The 17949-nt window shown below is 38.3% G+C and overlaps 1 protein-coding gene across 8 annotated transcripts in view; it reads left to right on the forward strand.

Annotated features, from left to right (window-relative positions):
- The first annotated feature begins 4470 nt into the window (after nt 1-4470).
- The window catches only part of cep170aa (centrosomal protein 170Aa), a 38181-nt gene continuing 24702 nt past the window's right edge, over nt 4471-17949 (forward strand). For 7 of the 8 annotated variants that reach the window (XM_061746007.1, XM_061746012.1, XM_061746011.1 and 4 more), the window contains exons 1-3: nt 4471-4555; nt 15097-15156; nt 15731-15870. In XM_061746007.1, coding sequence (XP_061601991.1) covers nt 15766-15870 — 105 coding nt within the window. In that variant the 5' untranslated portion in view covers nt 4471-4555; nt 15097-15156; nt 15731-15765. Of the gene's footprint in view, nt 4556-14909; nt 15015-15096; nt 15157-15730; nt 15871-17949 lie in introns of those variants that run through there. The other variant, XM_061746008.1, reaches the window with a different exon arrangement.

A 17949-nucleotide genomic window follows, 5' to 3' on the forward strand; every position in this document is an offset into this window, starting at 1 on the left:
TAAGGCTTCTGCTGAAAAAGATTCTTGTCCGGGTGGGAGCACATGTTGCTCTAAAACTTGTTTATACATTTCATCGTTGATTTCTTTCCAGATGTCCTAGCTGCCCATGCAAGGGGCACAAATGCATCCCCACCATCAAAAAATACAGGCCTGATATAATCTGGAGCAGGTGATGTCCATGGTTAAAATGTCAAATCTTCTGCTAACAGGACAATTTTCCCACTTTGATTCAATTGTTTTTTAAATTGTCTTTGGCGTACAGAGGATGGGAGTGTTTCTGGATCACATTCATATTTAGCTAATTTATTTCTAATAAAAAGTTTTCATTTACATTTTTGGATGGCACAGCAAAGTGTTCATGGACACTGTTTTCAGGAAGTGTTCTTGGGCCCATTCCAGGATTTCCATGAGATGATCATGGCAGTTTTAAATGTCTGAGGGCCCAAAGATGAGGATTCATAATAATAATAATAATAATAATAATAATAATAATAATAATAATAATAATAATAATAATAATAATAATAATAATAATAATAATAATAATAATAATAATAATCAATGTTATTTATGTAGCTCTTTTAAAAGATCTCAAAGACGCTTAAGGGCATCAAATGTTGATTTCTCACCTCTTCGCTGATGGAGAAAACTTTCTTCAGATTTTCAGAATCTTTTGATGATATTGCATACCTATGATGATAAAATGTATAAGTATTCACAATATTACAGAGGAACAATATTCCTCAGTTGTTTCAAAAATTGTAGGCGCGGTTTTTAAAAGATTGGTGAACCTTTGTCCATCTTAAATTCTGAGGGACTCTGGGCGCTTACGTACTGGTGTTCTCTAACATTTCCATAAAAGTGCACCACCAACCTTTTGTCCTTACATGCACAAAACTGGCATTCAGGAACCAAAGCGTGATGTCTGTGTGTGAAACGAGACAGAAGCCGTCAATCAAGTTCATTGATTGGAAAGAACTTAATAGGCAGAGCCAGGCAGGACAATAACACGTCTGTTACAGCTAGATAAAAAGGCAAATAGAATAATCATTAATGAATTATGTAATAAAAAGGAAGAGTGATTTGATTTGATTTTTATTCAATTCAGCTAGCAAGCCAGGGCTCCACTGAAAAAAGAGCAGAAGTTTACAGCAATCAATAAAAAAACATACAATTAAATACACTTTTAAAACATACAATTTCAAAGTTAAATATATTTCATTTAAGGGCAAATAAAATCATTTGAGTTGTCATATGCACAGCTAAATAGAACTGTTTTCAGCCTGGATTTGAACATTGTCAGAGTTAAGGGCTGTCTCACATCTTCTGGAAGCCTGTTCCAGATTTTAGGAGCTTATAAAACTGAAACGCAGCTTAAGCTTGGTTAGTCCTGACTCTGGGAACCAGCAGGAGTCCACTCCCTGACGTTCTCAGATTCTGAGTTGATACATATGGCTCTAACATGTCAGAGATGTAGTTTGACACTAAGCCATGAAGAGCCTTGTACACAAGCAAAGCTGTTTTAAAGTCTATTCTCTGAGCGACACTGAGGAAGTCAATGCAGAGACTAGAGGACTGGACTAATATCATTGTATTTCCTGGTTCTATTCAGGACTCGAGCAGCAGCATTGGGGATGTACTGCAGCAGTTTTACAGCTTGTTTAGGGAGTTCAGTAAGCAGGCCATTACGGTAGTATATCCTTCTGGAGACAAACCCATTAGTCTTTCTAAATCTGTATTAGACACTATTCCTTTGATTCTGACAAAACAATGATTTCAGTCTTGTCTGAGTCTAACTGGAGAAAATTGTTTTGCATCTGATCTGTTTTATGCAGTGACACAATGAATCTACAGGCCCATGTGCTCCAGCCATCAGTGGCATCTGCATAGTTGTGGTGGGACACATTATAGCTGCGTATTAGCTGGCCTAATGGAAACACTTACAGACTGAACAACAGGGGTCCCAGGATTGACCCCTGGGTCAATAATACATTAATAATAATAACAATAAAAGCAGTGGAGGAGAAGATGATGTGAGATTTCTTCATATTGTTACAGTCCTTTTAACAGGAGCACATGTAAGTGGGATGGGCAATCGCACAAGAGAGGTGCGTGGATGAGAGAGACACGGTGTGTGTGCGGTGCACAGATGTGGAAAAGTTGACTTCGAAGGTTTGAACAGTGTAAGTAGACAAATTCAGCTGCATGTACAGCATCAGTACAGTAAACAAAAACGCTGCGACTCCTCCAGCTTTGTGAGTGGGTTTATACGAGTGCTCATCCCTGGAGTGAAGTGCGGCTCCTCTATTCTTACAACTATAATCGGCACACGTAACATGATCAGAAAGTTGTTAAATTCTCACACCTCTAACTTGGTTATGGAAAGGGGGGGATGGACCTTACATATAACCGGTCTCTCCTTATTCACGCCTTTTGGTCTACCTTGGGTGGTGGAAAAAAGAGGTGATCTAGTTTCACACCTTTCCGGAAAGTGGATCTTACATACAGGCACCATGATCAACTTCTTGTACCTGTCAACATATTCAAGATGAGCTAATAGTTTTGATCCCATGTAAGAAACATCACTTTCAAGAGCTGCTTTTGTTTTCTGTGTTATAACCTGAACAAAATATGGTTTTAATTAGATATATACATTTTTTAATTCAGATTTATTTTCTTTTTACATAACATTATAGCTTTAATTTGTAAATGGAGTTGTAAGATAATTATAAACGCAACTTTGTCTGTTGTTTCAATATAAGTTAATTTGGAACATTCACATTTATTGTTGTTCACAAATAAAGTTTAAAAAAAACAACCATCAGATATCACGTGGACAGCAGGTCTGTTGCATTTAAGTTTATCTCTACAGTCACGACAATGTTAATGAAATCATGTTATGGCATTTTTCTTTTTCCTGCCAGGACATACAGTTGTATGAAAAAGTGATTTGTCGCACTTAAATGTTTCAGATCATCAAACAAATTTAAATATTAGACAAAGATAACACAAGTAAACACAAAATGCAGTTTTTAAATGAAGGTTTTTATTATAAAGGGGGAAAAAATATCAAACCTACACAGCCCTGTGTGAAAAAGTGGTCAAGAAAGACTAGTCTTTGTATAAACTACTTAATTTTATGTATGTAAATAATACATTTTGCAAGTACAGTCAACTTAATTGTGTTAAGTTTACTTTATTTATCAAAATGAAGTTGACTTTAAAAAGAAAAAAAAGAAAAAAGGAAAGAAAAGAGAAGAAAAAAAGAAGAGAAAAAGAGAAAAAGGAAAAAAAGGAAAAAAGAGAAAAATTAAAAAATAAAAATAAATAAAAAAATAAATAAAAAAATAAAAAAATAAGTTGACTTTACTTGCAAAAATTAAGTTGACTTTACTTGCAAATTAATTTTATACATACTAAAAAATAAGTAGTTCATACAAAGACTAGTCTTTCTTGATCTACATAAAAATCTCATGCGAAAAAATCGCCTTAATTTTTTTACATAAATACTGCTTGTTAAGGAAAAAATGCAAAATGTCTTGTTTTTTGAACAAATGCAGATTAAGTTCAAAACTAGATGTATTCATGTAAAGCAACAAACTTCATTTTTAATTGTTAATATCACAGATTTAAATATGTTATTACAGAATAGTATTAGGGCCATGCAAGAGAAAAAAAATTTGAGAGTGGAAGATTTTTTTTTATGGTGCTCTTCGAGAAAAAAAGTCGTAATGTTGAGAAAAAAGTCGAAATGTCGTGATTAATGTTGAAATACAATTTCAAGAAAAAAGTCGAAATTTCGCCTTTTTTTCTCAACATTTCAACTTTATTCACGAAATTTTGACTTTTTTCTCAACATTTCGACTTTTTTCTCGACATTTCGACTTTTTTCTCAAAATTCTACTCCAACATTAATGTCGACATTTCGACTTTTTTCTCAACATTTCAACTTTATTCACGAAATTTTGACTTTTTTCTCAACATTTCGACTTTTTTCTTGACATTTCGACTTTTTTCTCGAAATTATGCATCAACAATATTCTCGACATTTCGACTTTTTTGTCGAAATTGCACTTCAACATTAATCTCGACTTTTCGACTTTTTTCTCGGCATTTGGAATTTTTTCTCAACATTTTGACTTTTTTCTCAAAATTCTACTTCAACATTAATCTCGACATTTTGACTTTTTTCTCGACATTGACTTTTCTCCCGACATTTCGACTTTTTTCTCGAAGTGCATAATGAAAAAAAAATCTTCCTCCTCTAAAATATTATTTGTATTTTTCTCCTGCCTGGCCCTAATACTCTTCCGTAATTTTATATTTACATGCGCTTAGATTTATTTTTTTCAGTGTAGGGGCTGTCATTTCAACTCAACGCTCTGCAAATCCCTTCAAAGCACCTTGGTTTCCCTCTGGTTTTATTTTGAAAGGTCGGAGCGGAAGCGGCCGTGAGGCTCGCGGCCAGCTTGCGGCCGGGCAGCGGAGGGAAACGGCCGCTCCGACCTGCAGCTGCATTGCTGGGTGCTCCACCTTCAACACGCCGGGGAGACGGGTGAGTGCAGCAAACAACACTTTTATCACACACAATTCATCAACCAGCTGCCGTTTTCTTCCTTGTTTTTCTAATGAGGCAGTCGGCCCTTGTTCACGTGAAGTTAGTGGCACAGGAATAATAATAAGAGCGGCTTTTTCTGCTTTTTTTCTGCTGCACATCTCCTTATGTCAGTGGGTCTCGGTGTGGAGTCAACATTTTCCCCGAGGTGATGGGGTGTGTCGAGCCTCTTACAGTCCAACAACGAAAGGTGGATTCAGATTTGTGTCCGCAGTTTAATCAGCGAGCCTGGTTTTGTCGGGGCTGAGCGTGATGGTCCGCATCCCTGTCGGCTAAAGCCTGAATTATGGTTCCGCGTTACACCAACGCAGAGCCTACGCCGTAGGGTACGGCGTAAGGTACGCGGCGACGCGTAGCCTACTCCGTAGGCTCTGCGTTGGTGTAACGCGGAACCATAAATCAGCCTTAAAACAGGATGGCTGCTATTGTGAGCAGCAGCATGACAATCCAGCCCTGCTCCACCTTTGTGAAGCCGCACAGGCCACTTTGCTGCCTCTGTTGGTACAGAGAGCAAAAAAACAAAACAAAAACACACACACATTTGTCCCTTTTCTGCTTATATTCTCGCCATCCCCCACCACTGCCCTGCTCTTGTCTCTCAGCTGCATCCCTGTGTTGCCATACGGAGACAAGATGCACATCAATGAAGGTCGGTCACCATTGAGCGCTTTGGTTATCTTATTAGAAACATGCGAGCCCCGGGGTGTATTGTCTGAAGGCGAGATGTATGTGTAAGTAGGTGTTTCTCAGTGTACTGCAGCTGCAGGCCTTTCCCCTGCTGGACCCCCTCCTCTTCTTCTGGGCTCAGGCTTTGTTTTTGTGGGGCAGATGTAGCTGGCCTACATGCATCCGCTCTCTTTGTGTTCACTTTGATTTTTGCTGCCATCATCACATCAGATGTAAAACTTTGAGAAATAACAAAAATAATAATAATTATAATGAGCATCTTTAAATATGTGAATATGACTAAAGATGTCATGCTGTCTCAATATTATCTATTTGAAGTGTAGATCTGGGATTTTTCTTTAACCAATTTGACTAAAACTGTTATGAGATCATCGCCCCAGATGTTATAACACGTATCAAAGTCGACCAACTGTTAATTCCATCAAATAGGTCAAAAAAGTATCGGTGACAAATATTCTGTTCACATACTGGACTGGTGTGTTCTTGGAAAGCAAGGGAGCGTTATACTGCACACGTGTGTGTCTGGTAAGTCTCCTCCCTCGGCTGTAAGAATGCAAACTTTTTTTTGGGACTTGAGCCACAGACTGTGAAGATAATACCATCTAGTTTGGCTTTGCTCTTCTCCTTCACATCCTTTCCTTCATTCAGCCTTTTTTTCTCCCCCCCTTCCTTGCTGTCCTCCTTGCAAATGTGGTTGCTGGCACGCTGGCTCACTCCACAGGCAGTTGCATTTTTAAAAATTGTGTCCGCGTCACAGGGTGTTTGCTGCACGTCCCGCTGAAATGAAGCAGTGTCCTGGCTTCTCCCCAGTCCGGCCTGCCTATGTTTATTACACAGTTATGTTACAACTCTCCAATTACACAGAAATTGTGCCCTTCATTTTGTTTATTGGTTGAAGTTTCCTTGTGCTCACTTTCCTTCTGAAAGATATGGAGCCTCCACATTGTGTAATTTCTTGCCATCCTCTGATTGTCTGTGTTTTGTGGTCAGTTTCATATTATAACATTTAAACAGACATGATCAAAGTCAATTTGTTTTTATATACAGCCACTGGCTGACTGCCCGGTCTTCCGTTGTCACTGTCTTGTTCAGCATCCTAATTCTTCTAACACTGATTGGCTGAAGAAAGATTTGTTTACATGCAAAAACTGTTTTCTTTAGTTTTAATTCTTTCTTCTAGACTTCATCTGGGAGTTGGGACATCTTTGGGGACTATTGTCCTGCCTGCTCATGGCCATTGTGTATACCGGTAGTAGGAAGTCTAGGAAGTGAGTTCATTTTACTTCAGTGTTCAGGACAGTATTATTCGTGGCTGAAAACAACTTAGCCTGGAACATGATACCGAGCCTGTTCCATTTTATTTAAGATGGCTACAAAAGCGTTGTGTTAGCAGAGAGCGCATGGCTAAATATAAAAGTGAATCTCCCTTCTGTGATCTCCCAGAGTAGGACCATTAAAATAGTCATGAGGGTCAGATAGCTTTGCCTGGTGACGCCCCAGGTTGTGTGTGCAGAGTCAGAGACACAAGAGGGGTGGAGGAGACAAGTTTGTGGTTAAAACAAAATAAAAATAAATAAAAGAGAGGAATGCAAAGTAAAAAAAAAGAGAAAAAGCTCAGAGCAATTTCTATACATAATCATTGGCCTCTCCCTTGTTATGGAACATCAAGGGTGTGTCTGGGCCTTTTCTTGTTTTTTTTTTTTTGTATTTAACTTCTCAAAATGAAAAATAAAACAGAGCCATCGTCCCATCTGTTTTGGGGTGTAACATGCTCCCCTCTGAGCTTTCCTTTATTGAGTGCTTTTTTCCACGGCAGATATTGATCTTGATTTGTGTAGTTTCTGTTCTCATCTTTCCCTCTGCCAGCTCCTGATTGTACTGTTATGCTAACGTTTATGTTTTTCTTTTTCCTTTTGCCCCCCCCCCCCCAAGTGCCAGTGTGGATTTCAGTGTGAGAGGGTTCACTATTTTTACCCACTGCAGAGGCTATTGCTCTGGGCAGCTTAAATATTAGTTTCGTAATCATCATGGCAGGGCCGGTCAGATTGTCAAGTCCCTGTTGCACTAAAAGGCCAGAGGTCAGTCATTATCAGCTCTGCAGGAGCATGTAGGGCCATGGAGCATCAAGCAGAGCATATTTACACCAAGTTCTGTAATCTTATTTATTTATTCAAATTTTTTTGAACAGTGTGAACAGCAAGAGAATGTAAAAATAGTTTGAATGAAGCATTGTTAGAGTTTACCCACATTTGACTGTTATGAATTATAAGATCAGAATTCAGAGTACATATATTACCAAGTCATCATCAAACAATGTAATTTTAGAGTTTGTAGAAGACTTGTATGTGCAAGGTTTAAAAGAAACAAAGATAAATGTCTAAAATTCTAATGCGCTTGTATGTTAGGGTAATTATGTTTGTGTGTGTTTGTATGATATTCCCATGGAATCATTAAATTAACTACCGGTAACTGTCTGCCCAGTTTTATTATTCTCTTTACAGTGTAATATTTTGCTAATTAAGTTTTGCCTGTTAATTTACTACCAATATTCTTCAGTCTTTGTGCCCCATTAAGAGAGCCGCCTCCAGAGATTTGTGTCTTTCAGACATATTTCAGAAGAATGTTATGCACACATCCTTCAGAGAATGAATCACATGCGTTGAAAAAGTCTGGAGGGCATATGCTTCATTATTTCTCTTGGATTATTAATAATCTATTTTTTATGATCCAATGATCATTATGAGTGCTTGTTCTCAGAGCTGGTTTTCCCCCTTAGAGCCTTCAAGAATATTAAGTTTGTTTTCGTGCATTGTCTTTATCTTTTTGGTTCTAGTTCTGCAGAACCTCAGTATCCATGAACTGGAAATTTCCATATAAAGGCCCGTAGGCCCTGCTGAACACAGTGGGGTCACCGAGCATGTGGTGGGTTTGTGTCTTAAGTCCAGTGGGGGTGCCGGGTTGTGTTTTGTAATAACAATAAAGCAGGCAGCACCGATGCTGGCTAAATGGAGGTGTTTGCTTTTTTTGTCTCTCGCTGCTCATGTGATGCGTGCGGCGGCTTTTCTGCACCATATGGTCTTTTCTGCTGCATGGCACAGTTTTTTTCACCCACATGCAGCATATTATAGCCTTGTCGTTAATACACGTAAGTTTATAGATACACACACGCAGCCAAGTTTCTGCAGACCTGTTGTATTATACTGACAGCATAATGATTTATTATCTTCCTCCATGGTGCTACAATTCTGTCGCTATGATTAGTTTCACTCTTGCTGAATAAATTAGAATCTGCTCCAAATATAAAGCTCTTTGGCATAAATGGTATGCTTCTTTTGGAGGGCTTTTTTCCCCTTATTTAATTAAAGGTTTAAGAGTTTAACTTTTAGTGTCACTCCTTATATAATACTCCTTATATAATATAATAAGATTTGCAAAACGATAGGGATCATACCATGACCTACTTCAGTTGGTCATGGTATCTTATAGCTCCACTGTTTCCATCTTCAGTTGGATGGAAAGAGCGTCTTTCTGTCTCATCTGACACCTTCTGCCATTTATTGTTTTCAGACACTTATTGAACTCAAGAGGTAAAAACAAGTGATGAAGTTTATCCTTTTGTCTGTTTGGTTGTGAAATATGAAGACTTATCCTTATTTAAGTAAATCCTTCTTGGGCTAAAGCAGTGTTTGAGGCTGGATGAGCATTGTTGGCCCAGATTTACCCTGGTAAAGTTGTAGGATACTTAATGAGTCCTTAAAATGACAAATCCAAAGTACAACCATGCTTATCATGGATGTAAAAGTAGTATATGGAGTCCAGCACTGGACTGTAGGATGGAGAGATCCTTCTTAATCAATTTAGGTCTGTTTTAAAAGAATAAGACAAAAGAGTGTTTGGTTTTTTGTCAGCTATGCTTAATTCATGAGGAGGAGGTAAAGTAGGTCAATTTCATTCAAATGTCAAATAGAATGAATCAAACTCAAATGAGTGAGTTATAGCCTAAAGAAAAAACAAAAATGTTTACTGAGTTAGTACTATCAGATAAAACGTATAAACTAATGATAGAACTGAAGTTCATAGATATATCTATGGCTTCTAAATGATTTATGCTTATAATGCTGTAAATTACACGAATGTGTGACATTTATATCTATATACATTTAATTTGACAATAGCACATTTATAGTATTATTACATACTAAATAAGAGAATGTCTGTGCAACAATATAACCTGTGAGCTCTATGGAACTTCTGAAGGGACATTTTTCAATGGACATACACAAATATATCATTTGTAAAGATGGTAACGCCCCAACAGAAACAATTCATAAAACATACAGTTGATAAAATTCCTGCTGATGACTGGCTAATCTCTTTTTCTTGCTTTTTTGTCTCGATTAAAGAGGAACAATAGACACAGTCCACTTTAATGTCTGCAAGTCTCCAGTCGACTCAGACATGAAGGACTAGAGGAGCCTCTGTCTGTCTGTCTGTCTGTCCAGAGGTTGCTGTGTTGAATTGGATCTCTTGTTTATTCTTTCCACCCCTCAAGGTTTATGGACTTCCCTGCACACCCCGTATCTCTAGGCTCATGGGATTGATTCAGTCTTCCTTGCCTATTATTTATTGATTTCAGTCTGAACACCTTAAATCACCTTACACCAGTCTTACTGGAAGAAAGGCTGTTTTTTTTCATCTAGTCTTACCTATGTGTTGCTTTTATTCTTTTAGCTTGTACCTTTTAACCTTTTTTTGTTGCTTACTTTTCATTGTTACAAAGCAACATTGCTGATTATGGTGTTTTACTTCCATAAAATCACTTTGCAGTGAGTCAGAATACCCTGTATTAGGGCTGTGCGATTAATCGATTTTAAATCTAAATCGGATTTATTAATCAAAATCGATGTTAAAAAAGGAAAATCGGAAAATCGATTTTCCTTTTTTGCAGCTGGCTGCATTACAGACAATTACAGAAAATTGTAAATGTTGTCACTTTACTAAACTCAAGGAGGATTAACAGTATCTTTCAATTGCACTTCATTCCCAATATGGAAATTTGTTTGCTATTTTTCTTTAAAAATAAAGATAAAATATTTTAAACAATTTATTCCATTGTCTTTTGTAGTTTTACCAAAAAAAAACGAAATCGAAAATCGGGTTTTCAGAGAAAAAAAATCGGGATTTTATTTTTGTCCAAAATCGCCCAGCCCTACCCTGTATAATGACGTTCCCCCAAAGTATTGCTGATAATAGAGTTTAATATTATACCATTCTCTCTTTTTTCCCTTCTCTAAACACTGAGCCTGTTGCAACTACTGAGTAGCACTTATATCAGAATAGTCAGCTTTTGCTGCTGTTGTAAACTTTTAATTGGTGTATCAGCTAGAGTTTGCGTCTGGAGAGACCAAGCAGACAGAAATTAATCAGCGTAGCGATCAGTGAGCTGCAGAATGACTGCAGATACCGTATTCAAATGATTTGTTCCTGAAAACCCGTAAAGCTGGCATTTTCTGCAGCTTCTGGTGAGTTTTAATGCCACTGCAATTTTTCAGAGTGGGCAGACAACCACTCCCTTACTGGGGCTAAGTCTGGCTCTCATCATAAGACCATGTGGAAATGAGCGTGACGAGAGAATGAGCCGTCTCCCTCTGTGTCACTCCAGCTCTGTGTCCCCCTCTGGCTTTCTGACATGGGTTTGCTTAGCATACGGGTGTCAGCTGTCAAGGTGTGTGATGTGGCCTGAGTCAGCCGTCTGTGTTATGGCAGTGATGTGACGGCCGGGAGGTTGGCGATAAAGAGCAGATGAGCTGCTGATGGTTGCCCAGCTGTTGCATCATCCTGGGATACACACTCCGGCCAGATGCTACGTGGAAAGCAGCGGCCTGTGAGAAACATATTAGCTGATCGCTGCAAATACTGACATCACTTCCTGTTTATCAGCTAGTGTTTGTGATTGGTTGGTTCAGAAATGAGGGAAGAGATTTGAAATGTTGGAAAATTCACTGCTGGCTATAAAACATCAGGGTCAGTGGATGGTAATACGTCGTGCCTGATGTGTCTAAATCTTCCTGATTTTCTTTTTAATCATTTCTGAGTGACTAAATATGTAAATAAAAATCACACCAAGGCTCAGGCTCATTTGTTTCTCATCTGCCTTGTTGTTACTTTTGAGATGATTTTAAATGAGATATTGGGATTTAGTCCTTATGTGATTTAGCAGCCTGTCTGTAGAGGTCATGTTTTTTTTAAAATTGTGACCAGCTCTACAGAAATCAGAATAAGCCACGGTTTACACGCTATTGATGCAAAGATAAGTAACTACACTAAGGAGTGCTTCACATGCTTCCTGTCCCTCTGCTGCTATCTCCTCCGTACAAAGAATTCACAGTCATATTGGAATAATCCTGCTCTTTCATTCTTCAGTTATGTGTGTGTGTGTGTGTGTGTGTGTGTGTGTGTGTGTGTGTGTGTGTGTGTGTGTGTGTGTGTGTGTGTGTGTGTGTGTGTGTGTGTGTGTGTGTGTGTGTGTGTGTGTGTGTGTGTGGACATAGTATTTGTGCAGCTCTGGGGGTTGGGAGATTCCTGCCAAAAACATGAGGTCACTATTTCTTCTTATTAGCCCGAGCAGCGTTCCTGCTGAAAGAGCCAAGGGAAAATGAGAATGTCCACTCTTAACTAGTTTTTACAAAATCTTAGACTCCCAAAACACAAATTACATACATGCATACATATTCTTCTGCATATTTACCTGAACAGTTTGTTTGACTAAGATTTTAATCTAGCAAAAGTTTTACATTTTATATAACTAGGAGTGAGGTGAAGAAGCTTCGTGAGTTCAAATACTCAACCGTTCATAGTAATGACGAGTGGGGAAAAGACGTCAAGAAGGAAGTTCAGGCAAAGGGGAGTGGGTGGACGGATTTAAGTCATCAGAACGCGCCAAGTCTGTCACATCGATGTGTACTATGGACTACTATTATATTTGTTTTTTTCAATTTAAACAAATAAACAGAGTATTTCATTCCCGGCTATGTATCCTTCATCAGATCTGCCTTGTTCTTCCATCTGTGCCACATCGCTCCTGTTGGATTTTTTTTTCTTTTCTTTTTTTAATTAAGGCTGGTATGCATCGTGTCCGTGCTACTCAACCACAGTCTTACATTCTGCATGAGTGTGTGGCGGTAATTGAAACAGTGAACTCTCTGATGCTTTAGTTACACTTGGGAGGGAAACCACCAGTAATTGTAGTGTTATGCCAATGCCGTTTCTGTGTTTGGCAAGCTTAACAAGCCATTCCAGGATAACATCTGAGCTCAGTATGTCCCCCATTTCTTTTATCTACCGTTGCAAACATAAATTCATCTCTTGACCAGTCAGAGGATATGTATCATGTGATATCTTGGACTGGAAACAGGGTATTGTTGGTCCAGTTAGGTTTAAGGAAATACAAGGATGTATTTTTCTCCTGTGTATACTACTCTTCTTCCCAAATTGAGGTGCATTATTGTAATGGCTATTTTGGTGATGGAACAAATATCAAATTACCTTAAAAAAAAGTTTATACAATTTCCAGTGTCACAACTTCATCTTTTCATCTGGGTCGCCAGAGGTGTCAAGTAACGAAATACAAATACTTTGTTACCTTACTTAAGTAGAATTTTGGGTTGTCTATACTTCACTGGAGTAATTATTTTTCAGACGACTTTGTACTTTTACTCACATTTTCACACAATTATCTGTACTTTTTACTACTTACATTTTAAAAACAGCCTCGTTACTCGATTTCATTTGGGCCTTTAAAAAAAAAATATCCAGTTAAATTGCTCCATCCGGATAGAGTGAATTTGGTTGTGGTTGTTTCAGATGTTCTTGTCCAGTTTTGTTCTTACATCCGTTCCCTCAGATTCCTGCAACTAAACTTGGATGTACATTCCAATAAAGGTTAGGATAAATGATAACAAGCCTCTGAAGTTTGACTTTTTGCACCATAACAATACTTATAGGCAACTAGTCATCATATCTTCTGCTCTCTGAAACACATGTTAATGCTCAATAGTACACATATATGGTTCTTTAATATATTTGCATTATACTAAGATACATTCATTTTCAATGGCTTTTGTCCTTAATGGCTTTTTCCCCCTTACATTACTTTTACTTTTATACTTTAAGTAGTTTTGAAACCAGTACTTTTATACTTTTACTTGAGTAAAAAACTCGAGTTGATACTTCAACTTCTACAGGAGTATTTTTAAACTCTAGTATCTATACTTCTACCTGAGTAATGAATGTGAATACTTTTGACACCTCTGTCGGTCGCTAGCAGGTGTCTAAGGGGGTGGAGTCGGCATTTCAGCTCCTCTCTTCTCTTCTGAAGGCCGTGCCTCGTTTGAAATCAGTGTTGCAGCTTTGCGTTACTTCAGAAGTACAGCAAATCTAACAAAATGTGAAACTGGATTGAGTTAAAGATGGGGAAGCTGTATAGCTGTACTCTTATCTGGGTTTGAGATGTGACAGAATGCACACGATCTGAGCAGCTCACTGAAATATGTACAGTATCTTCACACAAAGGCGGCCTCAAATGAAGTGACATGGTTCTGTTATCTCAAAGCTTTTTAAGTTATTTTTTGTTAATGGGAAAGCACCACAATTATAAAGAAGGTTTGGTAAGTTTTGAACAAAATCTGCATTGGCCACCATAACACGTGTTTCCTATCGTTCCAACATAACATTTCTTATTTTTTAAAACCCTACAAACTCCTAAAAACTTCTTCATGTAGTCTTTTGCACGGCATGTGAAACTGTCAGCTGCTGATACGGTATGTACTTATGTTCCTGGTCTTGTCATGCGAGGAACTGAGGTGTGCAACTGATTAAAACTTTACTCAAGGGATAATTGAGTTGATATACGAAGTACTTATGAGGTCAAGTGAGAAGGAGCTTAGCTGACTAATCTTTAATTCCCACTCTGATGGGCTTTTTCTCTGCACTTTCTACACTAGACCCAGAGCGTCGGCTATTTTACTGCCACCAGCAATTACCATTAAAAGCTTTCAAAACTGTATTTATTTGAAAACTCATGATCATGTCAAGTATTAAGTATCTAACCTTCTTATAAACTCAAACATTGAGGTGTTACTAAATCCAGCAGGTATTATAATGGAGACAACAGCTTCCACACTTCTTTCTGAGAATGTTTTCATGATATCTTGTGACTGTATGGAAAATTAAATTATGAGAAGTTACCAAAGCTGCTTTATTTTACACCCAGACAGCAGCAGTCACACGAATCCCTTAACCAGTTATTAAACTGAGGCTTTTCAGTATTATGTAGCTAGCCAGTCAGAAACTGACCTGCAGTTCAGTTCGATCTGCTTAATGTTATTTTTCCAGGCCCGGAAAGTTAAAAAGTCAGCCAGAGTCAGGCGTTGACCTCCTTTTCAGCTCATCTGAAGGAGAGCGAAGGGGAGGAGGAAAGGAGGAGGGAAAATAAACGTCCTGATGAGTAGGCCAGCCAACATTCCTACGTCACTTCCTCCTCTAGCATCTGGCAGTCATCAGGGCCAGCAGAAAAAGAGGATGTGTCCCACCGGCTGGCTTATAGCGTTCATATCCAGACATAGACGGTCCGGGGCGTCGGATTGCTCGACCCTCCATTCAAACTCATTCCTCCTACCGGCCAAACAAAACCGGAGAGAAGCGTTAGGACTTAGTACGTGTCAGCCAGTCTTAACACTTTTCCTGTGACTTTAGTGTCTTTCTCATGTCTGTTCTCTCTAAATGTCTTTTTTTAGGATGGCTTAGCTGTGCTGTGCTGTCAGAGGTCTGTCGGCTGTGAGCTACCTGGACCAAAGGTGTAGTAGATTTCACCAAAAATATTTTCTTAATTTACGTCTCAATAATTCTATGAGATGTGTTTTTATTTAAAAAAAACATGAATATTTAAATTAACATTTCACACACCATGGGGCATACTTGTGAATAAATCCTTAATCCCTGATTTTAAGTGCCAGAAAACACACTGATGGAGTAAAACTATATAAATGTCAGATCAAATTTGTTTTTTTTGTTTATTTTTAAGAGCATTCCAAATGTTAAGAAAACAAGTAAATTCGCCCTTTTTTTAAATTGTTCATAATTCATTTGAATAAAAATAACTGGCTCATTTAAAAAATGTAATGCATCAGAAATCATTTAGACAAAATCCTTGCTGATTTTGAGAGCTGATTTAGTATTTTGATCATTTAAAGAACACCTGTACTGATATTTATTGCATAATATGGAGGAATTGTGCCTGAATTACAGTTGATTTGTCTAGACTATGATTTGGAAAAGTGTAAGCTGCTTAGTTTCACAACAGGAGGATCCACCACAGCTCAGTGGCACTTGTGCGTATGAAACTGAAGATTGTATTCACTCTTGTCTCAGGAGGTGAGTACAAGAGGCAGCGACAGGGCGCAGAGATGAGTGTGACCTCCTGGTTCCTGGTCAGCAGCGGGGGGACGCGTCACCGGCTCCCCCGGGAAATGATCTTCGTCGGCCGGGATGATTGTGAGCTCATGCTGCAGGTGAGAATGCGTTTCGCACTACTTCTCCACTCACAGCAGCCTCAATGGAGCTGAAAAAACAACATATACATCATTTTTAGCTTATCAATTAGTTTATAGATTTATTCTCTCCTTTATAGTTGAAAGAGAAAATGTCAGTGTAGTATTCCGGTGCGCAAATGATTGATAAGAACTGGCACTTGCTGATGAATTCCTCTCAGCCAAATAAAGAAAGTTGGACTTCTTCAGAAGTAAATAAGATAACTGTACTAGAGAGTGTTCTGTGTTCATGCTGCTGCAGTTTAGCACATTAGCACAGCATGCTTCCATGTGCATCACACACACCACGTGCACACTTGTGTACCTCTGGTCACTGCTCTATTAATAGAAAGTGGGGCAGACACCTCTTGAGAAAGATCTTCTATGACAGAGACAGTTGTGGACCGAGCATGCATCCAGCACTAGCGGTGAAATGATTATTGTCAAGTGGCACTAATGACAGTATGACAATCTGATTGTGAAAGGCGTATTTCACATTTACTCACTGGGAGCAAGCAGCTCTTTTCATTGTTCACTATACTGTGTAATCTTTCAGTGACAGCAGAGAAATACCTCTTTGATTGCTGTGATATTTCACAGTCACAAAAAGCAGCACTATTTACAGAGTTTTACACCTTTTTGATACATTTTTTCTTTGTTTTTGATAGTTTTGAAACTTGTTTAAACCTCTAACTGTCCTGTTCTTTGAAGGTTTCAGATGAATAAAGGTCATCAGTGTAGCTTCTTTTTTCAAACACTTTCTGTAATATGTTTCTGATGACCTGAAGGTTTGCTGCTCCTGTTTGTGTCTCTGTGTGTTATTGTATTCCTGCCCTTGTGATATCTTTGGAATGACAAGGGAAATCTCCCAAATTAAGAATGTATTTTTGGCTATGTGTGTTTCTGTATTTGCCAAGCAGTTGTCTCCCCCCCACATGTGACTGCTTCAACAAGCCAAGGCTTCATCACATGGCTAAACATTAAAGGCTGCTGTGTCATGCACCGAATAAAACACAAACATATACTCACAGGCAGAATATCGGACTTCAGATTAATGTATGAGAGAAATATGACGTGGTTACCTCAGTGGTGTGTTTTGTAAAATGCATCTCAACATCTGCATTCGAGTTAATGCCTTACGATGTCAGTAGGGTCTTGCTTTATTTATTTACTGAAATTAAATGAATCATGCAATGTATTTTCTTATTCCAGAGAGAAATAAATTCTATTTAAGAAAATAGTGAGGCTATCATGTCTCCATCCATCCCTTGTTCTTCGCACTTTGCTCGTCAGCACATAACTGTGGAACAGCATGAAACCTGTTTCCCATAGTGTCTGTGGTACAACATCAGCTCAGCTTGTTTCTATCCTGTTTGATCTAGACTAATCTCACTAATGTAATCTGCCACGCTGTTGGCTCCCTGGAGTTGCATCCTTTTGCTTCAGTCTTATCTTCACATTTTTACTTCAACAGGATTGTTGCTGCTTCCAAACAAGCAGGGATTGAGTTATAGGAAAGAGTCATGTGAGGGCTGAATATGAGATTCAGTTCCCAGAGCAGGCATTGACCAATTTCAGTGTAATTGGCCAGTAAACACTGTGAGCGGGCTGCTGCATATTTTCTTATCAGTTAAGAATGATTGCATTCGCTCTTCATGTGTTAAACTCCTGTGGCATTGAGAGAGATATTTGGCTCATTCTTTAAACATTTGAATTTGATGCTCATACCATGCATACAGAAAGTTGCAGTTTTTTATGAAAAATCCTTATCTTCAAAACAACTGATGGGCACACATTTCTAAAAATTAAAATGTAACCTCCGGACTTTCATTCTGCCGCTGGGTTTTTTGTTTTTTAAGTACAGTTGTGCATGAAAGGGATGATGTCAGTCTGAATTTAAGGCGTTCCAGAGATACTTACTTGTGTTATGCACACATTGATATGATAGATATTATATGATAACATGTATAGTAACAGTAAGATTTACCTTGGGAGCCACATTCTTGACATTGGATGCTAATACCTTTACAAAAGCTAAACCAAACACACTTTGCTCCAGTC

This window comes from Cololabis saira, chromosome 17, assembly GCF_033807715.1.
Source record: "Cololabis saira isolate AMF1-May2022 chromosome 17, fColSai1.1, whole genome shotgun sequence".
NCBI lineage: Eukaryota > Metazoa > Chordata > Actinopteri > Beloniformes > Belonidae > Cololabis > Cololabis saira.